Source organism: Oryx dammah, unplaced genomic scaffold (genome assembly GCF_014754425.2).
Source record: "Oryx dammah isolate SB20612 unplaced genomic scaffold, SCBI_Odam_1.1 HiC_scaffold_17, whole genome shotgun sequence".
NCBI classification, from domain to species: Eukaryota; Metazoa; Chordata; class Mammalia; order Artiodactyla; family Bovidae; genus Oryx; species Oryx dammah.
In genome coordinates, this window is record NW_024070201.1 from 44,260,219 (window position 1) to 44,284,644 (window position 24,426).

The 24,426-nt window shown below is 48.7% G+C and overlaps 1 protein-coding gene across 8 annotated transcripts in view; it reads right to left on the bottom strand.

Moving 5' to 3' along the window:
• PPFIBP2 (PPFIA binding protein 2) overlaps window positions 1-24,426 on the bottom strand; it is a 158,209-nt gene that overhangs the window by 21,583 nt on the left and 112,200 nt on the right. For 6 of the 8 annotated variants that reach the window (XM_040258464.1, XM_040258459.1, XM_040258460.1 and 3 more), the window contains 10 exons: window positions 21,090-21,182; window positions 15,784-15,895; window positions 11,936-11,997; window positions 10,519-10,594; window positions 9,293-9,396; window positions 7,166-7,233; window positions 5,546-5,603; window positions 4,405-4,446; window positions 1,376-1,514; window positions 186-218 (listed from right to left, as the gene is read on the bottom strand). In XM_040258464.1, coding sequence (XP_040114398.1) covers window positions 186-218; window positions 1,376-1,514; window positions 4,405-4,446; window positions 5,546-5,603; window positions 7,166-7,233; window positions 9,293-9,396; window positions 10,519-10,594; window positions 11,936-11,997; window positions 15,784-15,895; window positions 21,090-21,182 — 787 coding nt within the window. The remainder of the gene's footprint in view (window positions 1-185; window positions 219-1,375; window positions 1,515-4,404; window positions 4,447-5,545; window positions 5,604-7,165; window positions 7,234-9,292; window positions 9,397-10,518; window positions 10,595-11,935; window positions 11,998-15,783; window positions 15,896-21,089; window positions 21,183-24,426) is intronic. The other 2 variants (XM_040258465.1, XM_040258463.1) reach the window with 1 other exon arrangement.

Genomic DNA, 24,426 nt, shown 5'->3' on the forward strand with positions numbered 1-24,426 from the left:
TGTCTTCATATGGGGGCCCACTACTTGCAGGATAAATCCAGAAAGGAGCTTCCTCTCTCTCCCCCCAGGGAGATGTGGGTGTGCAGGCAGCAGGGGGACCTGGCTGAATGTTTGGAAAAGGGAGGGTGTCCCGGGAGGCAAGCAAGGGCGTCTCACTCTCCACCTCACCTGGAAGGGTACAGTACCTAATACGGGGGCACTGATACTCCGGCCACGGTCTCCAGCCAACCAAGAAGCAGAGAAGCCACATGAAGAAGCAAGAGAGGCCAAAGTCCAGCCCAACAGAGTTATAGGGAAGCAAAGAAAGAAACAAGAGTCACCGAGCAAGAGGGAAAAACTCAAACAGAAAGAAAAATAATCCCACAAGGAGGGGTGGGGTGAAGGGTGACTGAGCCCGACCTGCAGGGTCACGCAGTGAGGGGGCCGAATGCTCCTGGTGCCACTTCCTGGCAGGTAAGGCATCCACACACATGGACTGAGAGGGGTGGCTGTGAGGGCCGAATATGCCAGGCCGCCCACTGCTCTTGTGCACATGCCAGAGCTCACTCAGATCAGACTATAGTGATCTGAAGCTGCAGGAAAGTCCACAGTCTGAGTGTCGCTAGGACACATTCATTCAAGGGCTTCTCTGGAGTTTCTGCAGACAAAGGCAGTACTGGCCAAGGGCAGAAGCCTGTACACTGGCTGGCTCAGAAACAGCCAGAGATGAGGACTCAGGGGTGGGGAAAGCTCTGTCAGGACCAGAATGCTCCCTTCTAGCACCCCCAACCCCCGCCACTGATCTGCTGCTGCTATTGGAGAAATACAGACTATTGTGCAAAGACCTCCATCAGATCCTAAGCACCAAAAGGCTACTGGTGGACTGGCACCCTTGCCCACTGACTCCACTTCTCTAAGAAAATGCTCTTCCTTGGACGAGCACATAATATCACCCTGCTGGTAAGAGGGAGGCTGCAGAGAGGAAGGTAGAGACAGGAAAGAGATCAGGAGGACAGAGGAGGAATGGGGAGGGCCAGGGAGGGTGGAGTGTGGTGTCTAGCAGGGAGGGAAAGAGGAAAAACAGGAAGGTCAGGAAGGAGTCAAGAGAGGAGGAACAGAGGAGAAGAGAAAATGGGGGTAGAATAATCACAGGTGGAAAGAAGGTGGGCACACACCCTGATTCTCTGGGCTCTGGAAGGGAACATTGAGCCCAGAAGGACAGCCATAGTCTCTGGACATGGGACCACCCTGAGGTAAGTACGACTTGCCCCGTCCACCCACCCCCACTGCTCTCCAGATGTGGGCTGTGGTGGGGAGGGTGCAGGGACCTCGTGCAACAGTGGAAGTGCCAAGGCCGAGGCACCAGAAGCCACCAGCCTGGGGTCTGGACACTCACTCAGCCTCAGTGGGCTGCTCCCTGCGGGGTCCACTGGGGAGGCGGTGGGTGGAGACTTGGCAGCCTCTCCATTGGGCGTGGCTCCCGGAAGCTTCCCAGGTAACGTGGGGTACTTGTGCTCCGCCAGGAAAGGGCCATCCTAAGGGAAGAAGAGGGAGGGAGATGTTGAATTAGCTGTCACTCTCCACCTCAAACCCAATTAGGAAATCTCTGGATGCAGGAACAACTCCCTGTTCTCCAAGAACCATTTGTAAACTGAGGCCAACTTGAAGCCCCTCAAAGGCCAATTAGTCTAGGCCAGGCAATAGGACCAGAGCTCTGAGAAAGAAAGAAACTTGCCCAAAGCCGCATAGCGAGATGGGGACAGAGTTGAGCTCAAATCGAGGGCTGACAGAAGCCATGTCTGAACAGGAGGCGAAGCCTTTGCTGTCTGGCCTTGTGCTCAGAGGTTAAGGAATCCACAGCTAAGAATTACCTTTCAACCTCTCTGAGCATACAAACCAGAATTCCAACAAATGTTATACCTATTGCTTTACCGTAGTAGATAATATTATCTATTGATCATATTTATATATTATAATAATAGTTATTTTGAAAGACAGCAGGTTAAGGTGAAGCGAGAAGGTAAGAACACAGTCAGGGGAGATGTCAACAGGAAGCAGGTCAGAGGGCCACTTGCCAGCACGAAGATCCCTGGGAACTTGGGATCACAGTCTGCATGAGGTTCAGCCCAGGGCAGTGACTCTGGCCATGGAAAAGGTTCCAAAAAGAAAAGCTGATTTTGAGATGAAGAAGAATTGTACTTAAAAAAAAAAAAAAGAATTGCACTTATTTGGTCAAGAAGGATTTAATGGGCCCTAAACCCACAAACCTGAGGGAAACAGTAGTAAATTCATTTGAGTGAAAAGAAAAGAGAAATTAAAGCAATGTTATCAAGGGAATCAACTGTGGATCACTTGATCAGATGCAGAAGTCAAAAAGAAGAAAGATGAAACCAATTTCAAAATGAACAAGTCAGAAGACTAGTGGGAGACTTCAGTGACTGTGATATCTTTCATTTAGTTAAAAGCCAAGTGCCCAATAAATTTCTGAATTCAGTTTCCTTATAAAGGCATGCCTTAGAAATTGTTTGAAATTCAATTTAGTCATTGAAAACTGAATACTAATCCTATATAAATCAGCTCAGAAAGGAGAGAGATGAGAATAGTGGGCTAAATTTTCAAGGGATTCTGAAGGAACTGGCTGGTAAAGGAGGAATAACTAAACTTGAAGAGGTGGACACCACACAGTTTTTAAGTTCATGATGGTCCATGAGGGGCAGATTGGACCTGTTAAGACTTATGGTCAACAGCAACAGTTTCCAAACACCAGCCCCGACACGGGCTGGTTTATAATCACCTGGGACACTTGTAAACATAAAACCCCAGGTCCCACCGCACCCATGAATCAGCCCCTGCGGGAGTGCACCCTGGGAGTCTATGTTTTTAACACGCATCTCAGATTGCTCTGACATACAGTCAGACCCGGGAACCGCTGACTGTGGGGAGGGCGGCATTCACAAATTTTCGAGAGCTGAAGGGCATGGCTCCAAGTTCCATTTTATACAGGAAATATGGGAGTGGGGAAGGGTTCAGAAACAGACATCCTGCCGTATCATCATACACACTCCTCTAAGACAGGGCAGAGACAGCCGAGGCTACACCCATGAGGACTGCCCCAGGAGCTCGCTGAAGAGCTGAGACTTACAGAGGGCAGAGCCTTGTAGAAGATGGCTTCAAAGGCAGCTCAGGCACGTGAAAAAGATAGTAAAAGAACCAAGGGCACTGGAAAGGGCTCTCAGCTCTGCTCAGCCAAGAAGAGACGCTGGCAAGGAGGGACTCATTGCTGGAGAAGGCGATGCAGCATCAGGACACAACACAGGGGAAATGGAAGCCAGTCCTGCATTGCCGTCTCGGAGAAGAATGACCCTGGTTAGGGGGATGGAAATCCCAGGCAAGGCTGGAAATCCCAAGCAGACGGCTGAAGACCCCACTGCCCTGAAAGAGCACAGAGGCAGCGCACCTGAGCAGGAGAGCCTCGGCTGGGAGTCAGACCAACTCGGGCCAAGTTCTTTCTCTTTAGCCCCTCAGAACCTCCATTTTATTGTTTCTAAACAGAGGATAACAATTTCTGCCCCTGGCCTAGTACACGAGGACACAGAGGCCTGGAGAATATCACACACCTGAGGTCTACAGCGACAGCAGTTAACGATAAGATCAGTCCCTGGAGCGAGGAAAGCAAGGGGCAGACCCCATCTACATCAGACTCAAGTGTGGTCCCGGCACAACAGAGAGGACTCACTGCTTGCTCCAAGGATATGGAATAGGACCTTTCAGGGTCTGTGACCTGTGCACAGGAGCTGATAACTGAGAGAGGGCCCGAGGGACTCCAATTCCAGAGCTGTCAGGAGCAGGGGAGACTGACTCATTGCGTGGACTCCACAGGGAGAGCCCATCAGTGGAGGCACATTCTAGGGAAGTCCAGACATGCATCTAACAGGGCTGGAGAAGAATACAGAGGGTGTCTTACAATGTCAAGAGTTCTTAGTCATAGAAAGCAAAGGCCAGACATCCATGTGTGGGGACACTGCAGAAGGATCCGTGCGCCTGCGCTGAGTGTGTCCCCGGGTGTTTTAACCACGACTTATCACTACAGAAAGGACAAGAGCTGTCTCACTCCTCTGCTTGGGTGCTGAGATCATAACATCTCCCTCCCCAGAGATCAGAACAACTCTGCCTTAAAAGTGGATTTCTCAGAGCCTGTAAGATGGGGGAGATAAGAAGTCCTATTGCACCGATAAGGGATATGAAAGCACAGGATCCAGCTGAGGGCACGGAAGAAGAAAGCAGGAGAGGAAGTTTCATCTTTCCTTTCACCCCTTACAGGTAACATATTTTAAGGTTACTAAAGCTGTAACTTGCTAAATGAGAAGACTAGCAAACAGCGCAGCCTCATACCGACAACAGGGACATGCAGTTAACATATACTACCTTGGGTTCTACCACGGGGGAGAGCTGGTTCCCACCGACACACTGTGGGGTGGCAAGGAGCATTTCAGTTATGTGGAGAGAAAGAGACCCGCGTTAGTCACGGCAGCAACTCAGGGCCACCTGCCGGCCTGGACCTGCAAGGCTTGGCCCTCGCTCCCTCCCCATCTCTGTCAGATCAACACAGTTGGTGGAGGGAACATAGGTCACTGTCCAACCACATGGACAGACCAGAGGGAGCCTGAGGCACGTGGTGGGAACAAAGCCACTGCGGGCTCCTGCCTTCCTGGTTTTCCACTGTATCACCAGGGAGCCTGGCCCACTGCTGGACCCCAAGAGATCTACGCAGTAAGGTCACTGGAGTGCTACAGGGCAGCACCCCTGTGTGTCCAATGACCTCGCTGCCCAAGAATCTGTGACCCTCCTCTCCAGCACAGGGGCACCCACGTGGTCAAGGGCTAGCCCCATATAAGGAGCCACAAAGCCCTCCTCATGTCTTTTTTAGACACTTTAAGAAGCTTCCTCTCCAATCTTCTACTTTATTCCATAACCCACTCCCAGGGGCATCTTTATCCACATAGGTTAAAGCATCTGCCTGCAATGCGGGAGACCTGGGTTCAATCCCTGGGTCAGAAAGATCCCCTGGAGAAGGAAATGGAAACCCACTCCAGTATTCTTGCCTGGAGAATCCCATGGACGGAGGAGCCTGGTGGGCTACAGTCCATGGAGTCACAGAGTCGGACACGACTGAGCGACTTCACTTTCATCCTTATTCAAAACCTCTGCAACATTCCAAGGGCCCTGGGGAAACAGGGCCAGGATTTAAAAATTCTGGTTCCATCTGACTCCTGCCTCTGACCTTACTGCCTCCTGCTCCCCAAACCATTTCCCCAAACCTACCCATGCCCACCTCAACATCTTTTCTCATCAACTCCAGGCAGCGTGTTCTGACTCACTCTGCCTCTAGGATGCCTTGAGCCATAGCTGACCAGTTTTCTCAAAATGTTCATAAAATCCCTGCCTCCCCAGCAACTTGATAAAAGCCTCCATGAGGTAGGGACAGCGCCTGGCCTGCGTGTCCCAGCACTGTGCTGACCTCAAAGAAATAACTCAGTCATCTTTATGGATAGACTGATGGACTGACCTTGTCCACAGATTCACTTCTCAAGTCTTCGAGACTACAGGAGAGTTTTTTCTGAGCCCTGGAAAAACAAAAGAAAACAAAAAGGGAAACAGTTACTCAGAAGGAGGAACGTAGTATCATTCGGGCAGAGGATATTTCAACGTTTAACTGGTATTCTATCTTGGGCTCAGAGTCAAGGTCAGGAGAAAACTCAACACCCTCTCATCATAACTGTTACATGTAAGATGAGTCTGGCCCGCTCTGGGGGTGGTCTGGTCTGACCATGTGTTGGTAATGCATGAGAGCGTCACTGAAATCCAAATCAAAAGTCCTTAACAGTCCTCAAAAACCAAGAATACACAATTCAGTGGCATCAATGGGCGCTGGCTGCTGTGTGGTCATAAGAAAAAGCCAATGTCTGTGAAGTCAAAAGAGAGGCAAGGGGGCCGATACTGCCTGGTCTGTGAGAGAGTAATCCAGGGAGGGAGGCAGTGCCACCTGAGAGCGCGTCGGCCACAGCTCCAAAGCATCACCTGCTGGGGTCCTCTGACCCTCTGCTCCAACCCCGTGAGCCCGGAGCAGTCTGCTCAGAGGAATCAGCTTTCTCGGGCACTATTTTGCAGAGAAGGGAACCAATTGGATAGAGAAGCGGCACCACCACCCATGGTCACAAGGGTTACCTGTGACAAGTCTCCCTGGCAGTGATATTTCTCAGTTCATATGCATAAATCAGCACCTGCTGCTACATTAGTCTCTTATGAGTCTAGTCAGTGTGAGTCACTCAATGTTGACTTCATTCTGAGCGAACTCATCAACCAAATTTCTTATTCTGCAAAACTAAAAATTGGCCAGTCACCATCCCTGGCATGACTGCTTTCCTCTGAGGCTAAAAGCTCAGTAACAGTGGCTTTATGGAAAATGGGGGGTGCTGAGTGCCTAGGCTCTGGAGACTCAGCACCCTTCTGGGGAAACTCCTGTCACTTGGCTGAAAGACAGCCTGCCCTTGGCAGTGGAGCTCCAGATCCCGGTTCCTTGGAAATCTGTTCTAAAGAGCTGACATCGGTAACTAAAAGTAGGTTGATTTTCGAGGGTATCAGTCAGGAGGCAGTTGGTGACCACATAGGCCAGCCCACAGTAAGCTCATTGCTATCTGAAGCTTCCTCAAAGCAACTGGACCAACCTCCCTATGAGGAGAAAAGGCCCTCCCTGGAGAGAGAGTGGAGTATTGTCACAGGGCTGGCCTCCCTCTGAGAGCGGGAAGGCCATGCCAGAGGAGCTGGTGGCAATGACAGGCTCATGGTGCAGGGTGCTCTCTGCTCTGAGGAGCCCCTGGGGGCACAGAGAAGGTGCAGCCCCCTCCCCGAGGCCCCAAACCCTGGCCAGATCTCCTCTCAGTGACAAGAACCCGGCCCCTCGGCCTGTGGGGAGGGAAGCCCTTCTGCAGCCAGGGAAGGTGGGCATGGTTCATGACTGCATCACCATTTTGGCCCTGCTGTGGCCGCTGCTGGGGCCTGGGGTGCTGCCCTGACTATGGGAGGGCAGGCGGGTCCAGGACAGGGTGGCTGTGATCACTGCCTCGTCTGGAGCCCTGAGAGGGGCCTGAGAGCACAGCAGCTCCACGGAAACAGTTGGGCCTCCTACCTGGTTTCCAGTGATTTCTGCGGTAGTGGGGGTGGCCCCGCCGTGGGAGAGCTGCCTCTTGGAGACACCTGCATGGGAACCAGAAGAGTCACTGGAAAGAACAGTCACTGCCTGGAGACCGGCCACCATCCTTTCCCCTTGTTTGGACAATTCCTCCTGGGGAGGTACATCTCCCACCCTGGGTATAGCCACAGGGGCTACAACAACACTGGTGCCTTGCTTTTTTAAGATGCCAAAAAGCAAGATATATTGAAAGCCATGGCCAACTTGCCTCTCCTTCTAGGGCCCAAGCTCACATCCTTGCAATAGAGTCCTGACAAGGTAGTCCTGACACCTGAATCCCTGCGCCCTGCCCTTTCTGAGCTTGGTTCTGAGCTTTTCCTTTCATTCATTGAGCCACTGTGCACCCTTTCAAAAGCATTCCTTGTTGTAACTTAGCCAGAGTGGATTTCTGCTTGCAGTGAACAACACTGTAATTCATACAGTCAGTCAACAAATAGGAGCAGCATCCACTGCCTGACAGGCCATCAGGGAGGTGGGTAAGTTAATTAGGATGAAAGATCAATGCAACAAGTCCTATAATATATTAATAGGATGGGAACGGAAGGGACCCTTCTCATTGGTGGGAAGGTCAGGGAGGCTTCAGAAGGGAGAAACTTAAACTGAATCTTGAGAGATGAGAATGGGCTTAGCAAGGTCGAAAAGCAAGGGTCTTACAGGTGGAATGAACACAAGCTAATGGTGGTAGAGAAGGACGCAATTTAATGTCTTCACTGACTCTAAGGGCTGTCTTTCTTTAGAGCCCGGTATCTTCCTGGTCTACTTACAAAGAACCCTGGCATTATAGTACGTAGTGTTGTTAAAAGCCTAGGCTTTTGGGTTCAAGTCCAAGTTCTGCTACCTACTTGCTGTGTGACCTAGAGCAGAGTACTTACCCTCTCTGAGCCTCAGCTGCAGCACAATAAAAGAAGAATCCCCGGTGGGGTGTCATGAGGCATAAATGAGGTGAGTCATGTACAATGCTAATCATATGGGTACGGGATATCAGTTACTGCCACTATTGCCAGCAATCTGGGGTGGTTGCTCTGACTAACTGGGCCACCAGATGACACATTTGCCCCTCCCTTAATTAAAAGGGTTTAGCTGGACTAAGACCCTCCTCAGTGTGACTGTTCTGGAGTTTTAAGAACCTTTTAAATTCTGGACTGAAGTCCCTCTTCTTCTGAGATCTGTAACTACAAGTTTATTTGCCCAGTGTATCTAGACCAAGTCCAGAGACAGCCTCAGAACTGGACCAAATTTTAAACAAGAGAAAAGGAAATCTGTATGCTGGCTACAGGGAAGAGAGGTTGTCTGTGAAATAGGAATGTATCACTTCAAAAGTTCATTATCCCTCCAAATGGGCAAGATGCATTCATTCATTAAAGAAATATTTGTTGAATCCAACTGGGTATCAGGCATCACTGCAGATCCTGGAGAGGCAGTGGTAAATAAAAATACCCCTTTGGTCTATGCTCATATTCCAGAGAATAAAGGCAAAAATAAACAAGGAAACCAATTGAAAAAGAAAAGTTGGGGCCTCCCTGGTGGCTCAGTGGTGAAGAATCTGCCTGCCAATGCAGGAGACACGGGTTCTATCCGTGGTCTGGGAAGAGTGCACACGCCACGGAGCAACGAAGCCTGTGCTTCACAAGTACTGAGCCCGTGCTCTGGGGCCTGGGAACCGCAACTGCTGAGCCCATGCGCTCTAGAGCCTGGGCTCCGCGATGAGGGCAGCCCGCACACCAGAGCCGGAGGGCAGCCCACACTGGCTGCAGCTAGAGAAGAGCCCTCACTGCAACGAAGACCCCACATGGCCAAAACAAAGTCTAGAAAAGAGAAAAGGAAATTCCTATCCTCAGAAGTCTAGTGTCCACTCTGCTGTTCTCCCCAGCAGGAACACAGGCCTGTGCCTGGCTCCTTCCACCCTCAGTGTCTCCCCAAAGCCTCTGGGGTGACTCCACTGCTTTAATTTTTTTACCTTGTCAAGATTTACACCTGGCAGGTTCCCAGTTAGATCCTCCCCCAGGTTCAGGGCAAGCTCCCGGGGCTGGCCGAAACCCCACAGTGTTAATGGAAACACAGTACCTCTGATTTAAATAGGTCTTCGGGGCCTTTATTTGCAGTGTTCCAGTTCCTGAAGCCTCCCTCCAGTTCTTCCTCATTGATGGAGAGAGTTCTTTCTGAAGGCCCTGGAAGCATTAATGCAGATCATTACCACCACATGGCTGGTTTAGAAACCTATAATTATACCACAAAATTCTAACACCGTCTCTCCTTCATTAAGAGGGACAAAGAAAAACACTAAGGGACATTAAAAGTGTGATTCAGAATATTCACTGGGGCATCTGAGCACAGGCTTCCAGGAGGCCGTTTCAAGGTCAAAGCTCATGCTGGGGGAAACAAGAGAAGTCCCCAGCCCCCAATTATTCCTCTCCAATCTTCTCATTCCTTGGCCACAGGCATTCAGGCCCTCACCTAACCCAGGATCCAAAAGGATTAGAGGAAATTAGCCCGTGACATGTGTGCAGGGCTGGCAGTGGCCCTGGGTGACAACCAGTCAGCCACAACCCAAACTAGGGGTTGGCTTTTCCCCAAGAGGCAGCAGCAGCTCAGCCTGAATGAGAGGTTCCTGAGCACCCCCATAGCAGCCCTCTCCTGTGAAACAGCTGCTTCCTCGGGATCTGTAATGGGAGCCCGGGTCAACAGCGTGACCAACAAGGCAGGCAACTAGGCATCTGCCCCAGGGTGCCCACACAACACGGATGCTGCCCGAGCGCTGCATTCAGTCCGGGCAGCAAGCATGAAACACAAACAGCTCTCCCTGCCCCGTGACGTCCTATGGGAACCCAAGCACCTAGAAACTCAAAGAAGGCTCCCCAAGTGTCCTGGCAACTGCTAGGGATGCTTTTAGATTCTCCAGGAGGAGGATAGGCTCTAATTCCCAGTGAGGGTACTAAATTGCCTTGGATCCAGGTTTGACTGCACTCACTGCCTCTAAGAAGTATGCCAGGGAGATGCATAGCTCTCCTGAGGGTAGGGATTCCCAATGGTTCAAGCTGAAGGCTTTCTTTTCTTGATGATCTGGATAGTTTAGTCCCTGGAAGTACTGAACTGTCTGCCATTTGACAAAATTTCTGGAAATCAAGAGCTGCCAGTTTCCCACCATCCAGGGCAGCCTAACCAGCTCCATCTTCCCGCAGAGCATTTTTCCAAATAAAAATGAAGACTCTTCTGGCAGGACTGCCCAGCATTTAACACAGTAGAGATGGACTACCTTGGGATGAAGATGGTAAGCTCCCCGCTGCTCTTACCTTGGGTTGCCATCACGATCTCATTCACCCTTCGGTACTGGTTTAACAGCCCAGTAAGCTCCTCTATCCGACGGTCCTGTCACAGGGCAAGACAGATTTCCATGTAAACAACAACACTGGGCCTGAGGTGATTTCATCTGGGGCCCAGGCTATGTTCTGGGCACACAGAAAGGAAAAGCTGTGTGGAACCTCTAGAACACTTCAAAGGGAGACAGAGTGCCCAAGCCCTGGGTTCTCAGTGGTCTGCCTCCTCGGCTGCTGTAAACACTCCTGCTCTCCCTGAAGCCTATGAGTCCAATCTCTACTTATAAAACCCGTTTGACAGCCTTCGAATGGCTCACACGTTTGCTGAGGCAGGAAACGGTCTCCCTACCCTCCTGATGTAGCCATTGAAACCTGCCTCCTGGTCCAAGCACTGTCCTCTAGTGGCTGTTGTTTAGTCACTCAGTTATGTCTGACTCTCTGCGACCCAATGGACTATAGCCCTGCCAGGCTCCTTCTGTCCATGGGATTTCCTAGGCAAGAATACTAGAGACGGTTGCCATTTCCTTCTCCAGTATATCTTTCCAACTCAGGGACTGAACCCGTGTCTCCTGCTTGGTAGGTGACATTCTTTACCACTGAGCCACAAGGGAAGCCCATTGTCCTCTGAAGCTACATGCCAAAAAAGAAAAAAGACTAAAATACAGCTGTCGTATTTATCTCAATACCTTAGGAGTCTGAGATTCCTTACATAACAGAGGAAATTCCCGGAGGGGATCAATTCTTCCCCAGCAAAGGCTGGGGACTTGGGACGACACACAAATTTCAGAGTTACATAAACGTGGGTATGACCCTGGCTCTGCTATCTGCTGTTACCTGACCTTGGGCAACACTAGTCAAACACTTTGAGTCTCGGTTTCCTGGTCTGTAAAATGCAGGGCTGTGATCCTTAGAGCTGACCTTTGTGCCAGATAGGTGTCTAGTATGGAGGTGGCTACGTTATGACTGTGCAGGGATTCAACGTGAAGAACAAATAAGGCTGATGGGTCTCTCGCCAGTTTTATGAAGGGTCTATCACCAGATCATGAACATGGGGGATTGGTAGACGGCTCTCAAGTTTTGTTAGGAGTCTGAGCAACAGCTATGACATAGGCAGTAACCTCAGTGTATTTTTTCCCCAAAACCAGCCTGAACAGACATGGCTTTCTTTATGCTGCCTTTGAGAGATTCCATTTAGGCAAAACTCCCAGGCATCAAAGTCAAAAGCAGGTAACTGAGCCGAGTCTCCAGGAAGCAGAGGCAGATCTCCTGACACTTCCCTGAGTCAGCGTCCTGATGGGCACAGCCCTGCCCAAAGTATCAGAGACCAGACGGGACCAAAGAGAACCAGGAAGGTCAGCAGGGAAAGGACAGGGCGGCTCAATGGCCATCTTACCTTGTCTTCATTGGCAACAAGCAAAGTTTCCATCCCCATTTTCAGACGTTGAATTTCTTGGTCTAAAAGAATTTAAGTGCGGGAAGAATTATTTTCATAAAATGCAGACAACTAGTTCTACCTGCTAAGATGCTACAACTTTCTGTGTGAATAAATTACATATCACTCCTTACTTCTTCAAAGAGCCCAGGATGGTGTCTGGCACACAGTCAGTCTCATTAAATATCTGTTGGATAATTCAACAAATTAACCTGGTATTTTGTCTTCTCTTTATAGACACTTTTTGGGGGGAGGGGACAAAATGTCATTTACTCAAGGGTGTCGTAGAAGAACCCCCAAACTTTCTATAATTGATATCCCAAAAGAAATTTGACATTTATCTTTTATAACTTGAGTAAGCAGGTACTTGGGCTGCTAACTAGTTTCAGAGAGAATCAAGAATCACACAACCCCATGGATTATACCAGAGGAGAATTTAAAACGGGAAGAAAAAGAGTCTCCAGCCAAACAGAGACAGGGAAAGAATGATTATGTAAAAAGAGCCAGGTACTTGACTCAATTAGGAAAGGCATACTCAGAATTGACTAACAATGTTTAATTGGATCTACAAATATATTGAAACAAAATCTACAGTCAAGGAAAACAATCTTAGTTCATCATAAACCTACAGAATTTCCCTATGGGCCCAGGGGTCTCTGTCAGTCTGTGGTAGATGACAGTTGGCCCTCTTCCACTCTGGACCCAACAGAGACTCTTTGGAATTCTTCACAAACTAGTCTGGAGAGCCAGGTCAAAGGACAAAGCCTAAATGGGCTGGGAGTCATTCTGCCAAATAGGTGGAGGTCTAGGAATTAGCTATTTCAAATCCTGAAAGATGTTGCTGTGAAAGTGCTGCACTCAATATGCCAGCATATTGGAAACTCAGCAGTGGCCACAGGACTGGAAAAGGTCAGGTTTCATTCCAATTCCAAAGAAAGGCAATGCCAAAGAATGCTCAAACTACCGCACAATTGCACTCATCTCACACTCTAGTAAAGTAATGCTCAAAATTCTCCAAGCCAGGCTTCAGCAATACGTGAACCGTGAAATTCCAGATGTTCAAGCTGGATTTATAACAGGCAGAGGAACCAGAAATCAAATTGCCAACATCTGCTGGATCATGGAAAAAGCAAGAGAGTTCCAAAAAACATCTATTTCTGCTTTCTTGACTATGCTAAAGCCTTTGACTGTGTGGATCACAATAAACTGTGGAAAATTCTGAAAGAGATGGGAATACCAGACCACCTGACCTGCCTCTTGAAAAACCTATATGCAGATCAGGAAGCAACAGTCAGAACTGGACATGGAACAACAGACTGGTTCCAAATAGGAAAAGGAGTACGTCAAGGCTGTATATAGTCACCCTGCTTATTTAACTTCTATGCAGAGTACATCATGAGAAATGCTGGGCTGGAAGAAGCACAAATTGGAATCAAGACTACTGGGAGAAATATCAATAACCTCAGATATACAGATGCATCACCCTTTTGGCAGAAAGTGAAGAGGAACTCAAAAGCCTCCTGATGAAAGTGAAAGAGGAGACTGAAAAAGTTGGCTTAAAGCTCAACATTCAGAAAACGAAGATCATGGCATCCGGTCCCCTCACTTCATGGCAAATAGATGGGGAAACAGTGGAAACAGTGTCAGACTTTTATTTTTGGGGGCTCCAAAATCACTGCAGATGGTGATTGCAGCCATGAAATTAAAAGTTATGACCAACCTAGATAGCATATTGAAAAGCAGAGACATTACTTTGCCAGCAAAGGTCCATCTAGTCAAGAATATGGTTTTTCCTGTGGTCATGTATGGATGTGAGAGTTGGACTGTGAAGAAGGCTGAGCGCTGAAGAATTGATGCTTTTGAACTGTAGTGTTGGAGAAGACTCTTGAGAGTCCCTTGGACTGCAAGGAGATCCAACCAGTCCATTCTGAAGGAGATCAACCCTGGGATTTCTTTGGAAGGAATGATGCTAAAGCTGAAACTCCAGTACTTTGGCCACCTCATGAGAAGAGCTGACTCATTGGAAAAGACTCTGATGCTGGGAGGGATTAGGGGCAGGAGGAGAAGGGGACAACAGAGGATGAGATGGCTGGATGGCATCACCGACTCGATGGACATGAGTCTGAGTAAACTCCAGGAGTTGGTGATGGACAGGGAGGCCTGGCATGCTGCAGTTCATGGGGTCGCAAAGAGTCAGATATGACTGAGCGACTGAACCGAACTGAGGAATTAGCACATAGTTTTTCTAAAACAAAGCCCCATACCCATCCCAAACTGGATCCTACAGAGAATAGGTATGTCAACGTAAGTAAAGTTCAGGAGACAAGGGGACAAACGTACGAATGGGCACCCCATCTCCTCTGGATGCTTGCTATAGCCAACAAGAGCAGGAAGAATGGATTGACAGACTTTGTGTAAATAGACGTAGGGATACATTTTTCAGAGGAAGGTATAGAGTGCTGCTTGATGTCTTAGGCTCTTGGTGGTTGTGGAGTGAAGGATGGTAAGCTCCAGATGAAGACTGCAAATCTTGATGCTTTGGGCAGGGCCTAACTGGAACAAGGCCCTAAAGATCAGCTCCAAGAGGAACCTGAGGCAGGGCCTGGAAAGTGTGGTCTGTGGGGAGGCGTAGGGTGCAGGGGGAAGCCTGCCTGACCTGAAATCATGGCCTGGGGAGTTCTCTATCCAAATTTAGCATCATAGATAGTCTAGAGTATCTTAGGGGTCTGCACCCTCCACATTAGACCATGGGAGATAGATGACACACTCAATGGCTGTGAAGACACTGAGAAAGGCTGGTGGAGGGATGAGCATATGTGTCACTATTTCCTTCTCCAGCCTCCCCACCCCAGCCAGGGATCCAAGCTAAGTGGTGTTGCGGCCCAGAGGAGACTCAGTAGTGGAGCCAGTTCACAGGGCCACATGACCTCGTGCAGCAACACTCTGCAGCCTGAGGGCAAGAGGAGAAGCTGGAAGGTGTGTGATCATTTTGTATGCAAGGCAAATAGCTACAAATATTAAATATATATTAATAAGAATATTTGAGGATTTAGCCTCTCTTTTTAATCAGCCAGACTTGAACTCCCTAAGGGACCATTCACTATCCTTTCATTTATTGAAAAAAGATTCCTTGGCAGCTATGGACTGAATGCTGTGTGAGGCTCTGTGGATATGCTCTCAGGTAAGACAGTCACAGTCCCTGCCACCAAGGAAGGACGACAGTCTACTCAAAGGGACTTTAAAAAACACAGCACCGGTTATAGTAAATGCTATGAAATAAACAACAGGAACGATGATTCTGAGAAAAGTAAGGGAACCTAGGTGAGGTAGGATGGCCAGGTTAGGTCCTTCCGAGAGGTAACACTTAAGTTGAGATCCACAGGACGAGAAATGACGGATTTGTTTCGTCACTCTGGCCCTCGAGTGTGTATCAGGCGGGGAGCCGCTGCATGACCAAATGAATTGCTGAAGCCTCTTCTGTGGTGATGACACAAGACAAGTCCTTGCACTAAAGGGGAAGAGTAAACGCTCCAGAGGCAGAGGCCCAGAGAGCTCCAGTGGTGATGGCACATCTGAGCAAAGCCTGCAGAGGTGAGGCCTCAAACAGGGAAGAGTTCACGGCCATGGCTCAACAAGCGAGCTGGGCTTTATAGACCCGTGTGTGCACACATGAACACACACACATGTATGTGCACACTGCCTGCCTCCTCACACAGCTGTTCACATACCCAGAGACTCACAAGCCCATTTATAAGAATGAGAACCCAGGCCGAGGGGCGACTGCACTCTGTCACGGCCGAGCCAGTTACCTTTTTCTGCGTGGTCACTGTGCAGAGCTGCTGACCTGGAGAGCTGGCTGTGCAGACGCTCAATTTCTGCATCCTTCAGGGCCACCTGCTCTTGCAGCTGGGCTACCTCAGCCTGGAAGAGAAAAAGGCATCCGACCAACTCAGAGGGACCACCAGACCATAACAAAGCACTTCCAGTCAGAGTCCAGGGCCCACGGGTCCTAGGACCCGTTAGGAAGTTAACAGGTCAGAGCAAAGCAGAAAGAAGTGAGCAGTGAGAGGTGTTTACCGCCCTCCCCACAAGGTGGCGCTCTGGAGAATAAACGTGCTCTTCCTGGCCATTCTGGACACTGGCCCTCCCCTCACCTCTCCACCTCCCCACCCTGCTCTGACCATCCTAGCTGCTCTTTCTCCTACTTCTCCTCCCTGACTGGACTGGGCTCTTTCCCTCCCCTGCCTTCTGTAGTCCACACACCGAGGCCTGAGGAGGTGCGAGTGTGTGTAATCGGAGGGCTGCCCTTGGTCCAAAGACAAATACTCTTTCTGGACATGGTCTTCTTCCTCCCAAGATACTCCTGCGACAGCATGTATATACACCACTGTAACTGTACATGCATCTTTCATTTTTCCACCCCATACAGGAAATACAGTGGAAAGAAAATCACCACGAGTAGATAATGAGTGAGCTAAGAGTTCCCTCCCTCAAACTCTCCCACCCTGAATGCACAGCCACTGCCTCAGCCCAACCTCAGGCACCGATGCTCCTTTCCTTAAATGTAATTACATACAAGCACTCAGGTATGCTGAATGGACATACTTGTGTAAATCAAGCATGTGAGTACAACACAGGTGCACACACACATTCACATAGGCAGCTGCACTGGGTAGTACCCAAATGTCTACCGAGTACAGCAGATTAAATTTCACACATAATAGGAGGTGAGGTTATTCCTGGGGTTTCCCAGGTGGCTCAGTGGGTAAAGAATCCGCTTGCAATGCAGTAGATGCAGGCAGACACGGGTTCAGTCCCCAGGTCAAGGAGATCCCCTGGAGGAGGAACATGGCAACCCACTCCAATAATCTTGCCTGGAGAATCCCATGGACAGAGGAGCCTAGCAGTCTGTAGTCCATGGGGTCACAAAGAGTCGAATACAACCGAGCGTGGAGGCACACAGGAGGTTGTCCCTGCCTTTCATACTCAGGAGAAGATCAGAACTGGGTGGGTCCCATCCTAAGAGATACACTGGCTTTGGAGTCAAACAAACTTGGATTCTCTCATTTCCTAGTTGGGTAAGTGGTTTAGCTTTTCTGAGTCTTGGTTCATCTACAAAGCCAGGGGAATAGCACTTAGCTCGTGGGCTGTAGTCAGGAGTAAATATAATAATGGTTGCAAACAACTTAGCTTCATGCTCGGTAGACAGAAAGTACTCATCAGTGCTACTTCCACTGCTGTTCTCGTCCTGCCCCTTCCCTTATGGATAGCTGGCTAGTTCTCTGAGCATCAAGCCAGACTAAGAAAGGGGGTGAGAACTGACTCCCAGCCAGAAAACAGCACACGCAGCAACAGCTTCTACTCTGAGCACCCCTCCCCCACGGTAGCCCAATGGTGTCCCTCCTTAATTCTGCAAGGTTATGGTGTGGACTTGTCCTTTCATGAGGTCATCTTTGAATGACTCAAGTAACCAAATGAGCACTGGCCTGTTGGTGGCTCTTCCACCAAACATTCCTGTGTTCAGTTTCAGGACACATGGACGGAGTGTCCACTTTCCATTGACTCCGTGCTCATTGCATTCTTACACCAACCCTCACTCAATCCTCACAGGAAATCAAGGGATGAAGAACTATCCCTGTCCATCACTGGGGAGAAAGCAGGAGCAGTGAAGGATTCGACTGAGGATAGACAGATGACGGCTGTTCTTATGGGGCTAGGGCACCCAGAGCCTTCCTCCAAGGATCTGGACAAACCTTCTTAATGTCCCCTAATTGGGACCATGTGAAAACAAAGAGGTGGCAAGGAGTGGGCTTCCTTACCCGAAGTCCATACAGAGAACCGTCCGCCTGCTTGGCTTCCACCCGAGAGGCTGGAGAGCCGAGGCCAGATGTGCCAAACGGTTTGTGGAGACTTGCAGTCAGGTGGCAGCTTCTCACAGCTAGCTCAGGGCCCATGGGCTTATAATTAATGGTGACAGTGGCTTCAGAAAACATTAGCATGTGTACATGCATGCTAAGTCTCTTCAGTAGTGACCGACTCTGTGCGATCCTATGGACGGCAGCCCGCCGGGCTCCCCTGTCCATGGGATTCTCCAGGCAAGAATACTGAAGTGGGTTGACAGGCCCTCCTCCAGGGGATCTTCCTGACCCAGGGATCGAACCTGCATCTCTTATGTCACCTGCATCGGCAGGTGGGTTCTTTATCACAAGCACCACCTGGGAAACCCCTTAGCCCTGGGACTTGATCCAAATGCCTCTCATTTCTATAATGAAAAATCAAAGTATTAGCTCAGTCGTGTGCAACTCTTTGTGACCCCATTAACTATAGCCTGCCAGGTTCCTCTGTCCATGGAGTTCTCCAGGAAGAATACTGGAGTGAGTAGCCATTCTCTCCCTTCTCCAGGGGATCTTCCTGAACCAGGGATTGAACCTGAGGTCTCCTGCATTGCAGGCAGATTCTTTACTGTCTCATTTCTATAAGGGCCAGACTAATCTTGGAAGATAGTCTCTTAACTTTTCTTGCACCTTCTACACCCATTTCTCCCCTTCTTTGCAGATAAGGTGAAGTCTAGTTTCTGCTAGGAATCCACATAGCTGATTCTTGTCTGCAGGCCCCACAGTGGACACCAGGGATGTCCAGGGGCCTATCTATCAAGGGAGAGCCCAGGTTCTTCTCTCTGAGGCCTGCGTCTGGGTGAGGTCATTTATTTACAACTCTACAGACCAACTGGCTGAGTGCCCCTTCCTGTATGCTAGTTTTCACAGAATAGGCCAGAAATGACAGGTGCTCTCTTATGCTTAGAGAGGTGTCTGTTCCAAAGCTGGGAATTCTACAACAGCGCAGAGGCCCTGCATCTGACCATCAGAAAAAGTATGGTACTTCCATGGCCACTGAGACTGGAGTTGTGTGGCAAGAGGTTTGGGACAAAGTCATGCAGACCGGTGCCAAGCAGAGATGGGGTGCTCCACCTCCCTTAACTAAACCCAGGGACCAGGCCCTATAGCCACTGCACTGCTACATTTAGGGACCAAGAAGCTTTGCACAGAAAACTAAAGAACTGTAACAAACAAGACAGGTTTCAATTGCAGGAAATTAGGATGACAGAATGACACAGACCCAGATCAAAACCTCGCCTTCGCCACTCTGAGCCTGTTTCCTCAGCAGAAAAATGAAGATAATAAGTCAACAGACCTCGCTGGGTTACTTTATGGCCCAAATGAGAAAACGTGTGCAAAGGGCTTGACACATCCTGGCACAAAGAGGGGTTCCAGACTTGGTGGTTATTAAATAACCCATAGTATCTCAAAGGTCTATGTGCCAAAGCAGAGCGCTTTGGTGATTTAAGAGCTACTTGGTTTTATAATAGAAGGCGGTGTGTATAACTTTAAAGGTTTCACCAAGACAGGACTTGCTTGAGTGGATCATGGTAATGGAAGGTTCTGAGATGTTAGAGAAACCGTGCTCCTAGAACTGGGGACTGGGATGCATAGAGCATACAAGGGACACTTAGATAAAGACAGACCAGATTGTCCAGTGCTGCTGCTGAATAGCTATAAGATCTGGGGAAAGTTACCTAACTATTCTGTGCCTCAGTTTCCTCATCAATAAAGTAGTTAAGAAAATTATTTACACTTATATATACATCAACATCACAGAGATTTTTTTTTAAACAATATGGTATAAAATTGTGAATAAATTATCAACACCAAAAATTAACAGAGAGACCCCCCCCTCCTCCAAAAAAAGAGAAATGCCTGGAAGGAAATATTAATAGTGGTTAACTCCTGGGTGGTATACGAGTGATTTTTACTCCTTTAAATTTTTGTGATTTAAAACTTATCTCTAATGATTATTATTGTTTTTATAATCATTTAAAGTTATAGAAAAATAAAACAAAGTATAAACTAGATGTTGGAAAAAAAATTCTAAGATGAAAATAGGCTTCCCTGATAGCTCAGTTGGTAAAGAATCCTCCTGCAATACAGGAGACCCCAGTTCAATCCCTGGGTTGGGAAGATCTGTTGGAGAAGGGATAGGCTACCCACTCTAGTATTCTTGGACTTCCCTTGTGGCTCAGCTGGTAAAGAATCCACCCGCAGTGCGGGAGACCTGGGTTCGATCCCTGGGTTGGGAAGATCCCCTGGAGAAGGGAAAGGCTACCCACTCCAGTATTCTGGCCTGGAGAAGTCCATGGACTGTATAGCCAGCCCATGGGGTCTCCAAGAGTCAGACAGGACTGAAAGACTTGCACTTAGCAATAAGATGAAAATGCCTACAGGACTACCTGGTGACGCCTGTGGGTGGCGCTGCAGAGCTCTTGGTGGAAAGGCAGGCGTGTGTGCACCCTATGTAGCCCAGGCCAGTTCCTCAGGCAGGAAAGTTGCTTCAGGGTTTTAAGGTTTCCTTCCCTTAACCCCAGATCGTCCTTCCTCTACCCCCAAGGAAGTCTGACTCTGTATTTTTTTTTTTTTAACTCTGTATTTTAATGTGAAATTTCCTATTGCTTAAGTGCAAGCTAATTCAAAGCTTTAAAATACAGTGTTCTGGCCAAGACAATAAATGTGTGGGCTGAATTCATTTCAACTAGTACAGAAAATGAAAGAAGAAACAAAAGAGGGAAGGATAACACTTATTTTGCAAAAATAATATATCACTGGTATCCTTTAAATAGCAAGCTCTTCAGTTCAATAGAAATATGCTTTGGTTAAAAAAAAGACAAGTACATATTTTTAGGAATTGCTAAAAATAAAGCATGCCTCTTTTTAGAAACTGATTACTAGAGGGACTGCTAAATTTAAAATAATGCAGCCAAGATAATGTTGGCATTCATCTGCCCTAAAACTCATCACTCATAGTGCCTCAGCCTGGGGGTTGCTGTGGGACACAGAGACTTTGTGATTTCAGCAACTCATAATCTCAGGGGCTTTCTCCAGGGGAAGAGCCCTCCTGGATTAGATCCATCTGCTTACACAATCTGCACACTGTTGCCTGTGCATACAATGGGGTCAATTCACATTTCTCAAGCTAAGGCTATTGCACACCCCACGCTGGGACACAGACCCTCCCCACTGGGCTCGAAGCCTTTTCATCAACAGCAGAACTGCCTCTTTCTTACCTTGGTGGCCTTCAGTTTCCATTCATACTGATTCCGTTCATTTTCCAACTCTTCCACCTTGATTTTAAGGTGCCGTAGCTCCTGCAGTAATTCCTAGACGAGTGAGCAAGACAGAGTTCTGATGGTTAAAGAGCAGGGTGTTGCCAGGATCTACAGCCCTGCATAAGCACATGCACAGAGGATGACGCCAAGGCAGGAGCCATCATCAGGCTCCGCACTGCGGCTGGCTCCGATCTTTAAAGATGGCCGGTCCTTGCCTCAGGAAGAGCTGTGTGCCCATTACAAAACAAAGGCCTGGAGTTTCAGACATAAGGAAGAGAAAATTTTTTTCTTTTAGAACCTGCTCCCCTCCACCTTTCTAGCATCTGTATTCCCTGTAGGGGGTACCCAAACCATGCACACATGTGTAAAGGGCAGGAGAGGTAGGGTTTGGGAGCAAGAGAAACAGAGATGCAAAAAACAAACACACACACACAAGGCAGCTCCTTATAGACAAAGGGACGGGAAGCGTACTAAGTGGGAGCATCTCTGCGCCTTGGGAGTCGAGGAGCCTAAAGGGAGGGTCAGGGAGGAAATGACAAGCCAGCAGGAAAGAAATCAAACACTGCCAGGACACATGCTAAAGTGTGAGATGTAAAGGCTGGCCTGGCTGTTCTGGTTCAGAGGAGGGAGTTGGCTTGAAGAGAGGAGGAAGAGGGGAGACGTCTAGGGAGAGGGCAGACAGGAAGCATGAAGGCAGACAGCTTGTTGGGCTGGAGCAGACAGAGGATGAGCAGCTTTCAGTGGGAATCAAGGCCAGGAGATAAGGTGGGGCCTTACTGTAAAGGCTGTTGGATGAGAATATAAAGAATTCTGAAGCCATTCTTTAGATCATATTATAGGAAGCCACTGAAGGTTGCTGAGTGGGAAGGTGACATTTAAACAACTTGCTGATGGTGGAGCTGGAAATCAGGCCTGTTATCTTCTGACCCCAGGGCCCCTGCTTTCTACAGTACCCCTTCAGTAAAGACACCACTGAGCACCCTTGTCCCAAACCTAGGGTCCTTTAACAGACAAATGGTCCCGTTGACTGGTTTCATTCAGAAAAATTAGCATAAAAGTGATTCCTTCCATAGACTTTCTGAACTCCAAACTCACGTAACTTTCCACTTAACATCTCCACATGGATGGCATCTGGGCCTCTTCCAACTGTCATGGCCCAAGTGGAACTCTCAGTTCCCCCTTTTAGATATCCCTGTCTCACTAAATGGCATCTCCATCTTGTGTCAGAAACCCAGGATCCCTCCTTGGCATCTCTTTGGTGCCCCCCACCCCCCCACCCCACCGCCACATCCGTAATCTACAGACCCTTGTGAATTCTACCCTCAAGGAAATTGCCTGAGTCTCTTGTTTACCTCCAACTCTACTGTGGCTACCCTGATCCAGCAGTCAGTACTGACAGCCTGGACAGTCTCCCTGCTGGCTGGTCCTCTGTCGTCTTGCCCTTCTTGAATCCATTGGCTCCACGGCATCCAGGGGAACAATAAGACTGAAGTACAAGTCTGATCCTGGCCTTCCCTGCTCTTCAAAGGTCATGAAATTTAACCTGTGACCAACACAGCCGGGCCTGACGCTGCACCCTGCCTGCCTCTTGTATTACTAGCTCTCCCCAGTTCTATTCCAGCCACACCCATACTTGTTAGTTCCATCTGACTTGGGCCCTTGCACCTGCAGCTCCCTCAGTCTGGCGCTATCTGCTAGGTTAATCCCTGCCCATCCTTCAGACTGCCTTGAGCAAAGCTACCCCAACCACCATCCTTCCTCAGATCTCCCTTCTGTACTCTTGTGGTATCTGTATCATCTATTTACATCCTTTGCGATTTAACATTTACCGGTGTGACTGCTAGTGGCTGGTTATCCTCCTATATTGTGAACTCCACGAGCCTTGCTAACCTCTGGCACGTAGTCAAGTATGCATTATTTCTTGATGGATGAACACGTGCAACTCAAGCCATCTTTTAACTGGCCTGGAGCTCTTTGCATTCTGAGACAATCCACTGGAAAGTGACATTGCTTCCACTTGAACTGTGTAGGTTTTACTAAGATTCTTTTTTTTTAACTAAGATTTTTTTTAACTAAAAATCGTTACTAAGTTTTTTTTAATAACTGAGGTGAACATTTGTTGCTGCCCTTAAAAAAAAAAAAAATGTCTTCCAACCTAAGATTATTGCCTCCTTGATCTGCAACACTAGACTTCAAGGCCTGTTGTGACTTGTAGCAGACCCAAGATCATTTTCTGAGTAGCTGTGCTTGAGGCGGACGCCAAGCCTGCTGATGGCAGAACCCAAAGTGTGCAGGTTATTGCTGAGGAGCGGCCATTATGGGGACACCGAGCAGGACCACCTCCAGGCTTGGTGACCTCTTGGGCCCAGCCTCTTCCTTCTCAGCTATTTGTTGCCCATCATGAGCTATTAACACTGGTGCCCACTCTGATTTCTCTCACAAGTCTTTCTGGGGTGACCCACTCTCCATGGGGCCAGCACCTTGCAGAGCTCCCCTTGCCAAATCTGCACCTCATCTTGACTCTCATTTTGTTCCCCACCGAGCCCTGCCCCCTCACACCCAAGTCAGAGTAGAGATTTTCAACACGTCCCATAGTTGAGTATAACATCATGGCAACTTCCTACAGACGTGGCTATCGTGACCGTGACCTTCCTGGTCCTCTTCAGTAGGGAGCCTTGGAGGCACAGGATCATGGCTGTGCAGCTGCCATCACAAAACACTGATGACACCAGTATGAAGGGTCAAGTCCAGAATCCCAGTCAGACACACTCCACAGGCCCAGAGGTGGTGAGATCCTGCAAATCTGATCATGTGGGAGAATTTCCCCCAGAAACTGAGATGATGACAGTTGTCAAATATATGGAAACTTGTGTTCTGTTTTCTCACTGGGGATAAATCCCTCTAAATATAAACTTGAAAGGATTCTTTCATGATGCTATTTTTTTCTTAAATTAAAAAAAAAAAAGAAATCACATGAGACGAAACTTCATTTAATCTCCCAGCCCAGGAGGAAGAGCTGGTGTTTGAGTCAGACCTGGGAAGGGAACTCCTGAAGCTCCCTTTGATACCAATGCCCCACCATTTGGGACACCTGATGCACCTCCTTCCCGGCCCTGAGGGAGGTAAGTGCAGTCACCCGGCAGAGGGCTGGCCTCTCCTGCTCAGACCCTGCTGGGGGAGTGTCACAGAGCTCAGCTCTCCTGCTCAGATCCTGCTGGGGGAGTGTCACAGAGCTCAGCTCTCCTGCTCAGACCCTGCTGGGGGAGTGTCACAGAGCTCAGCTCTCCTGCTCAGA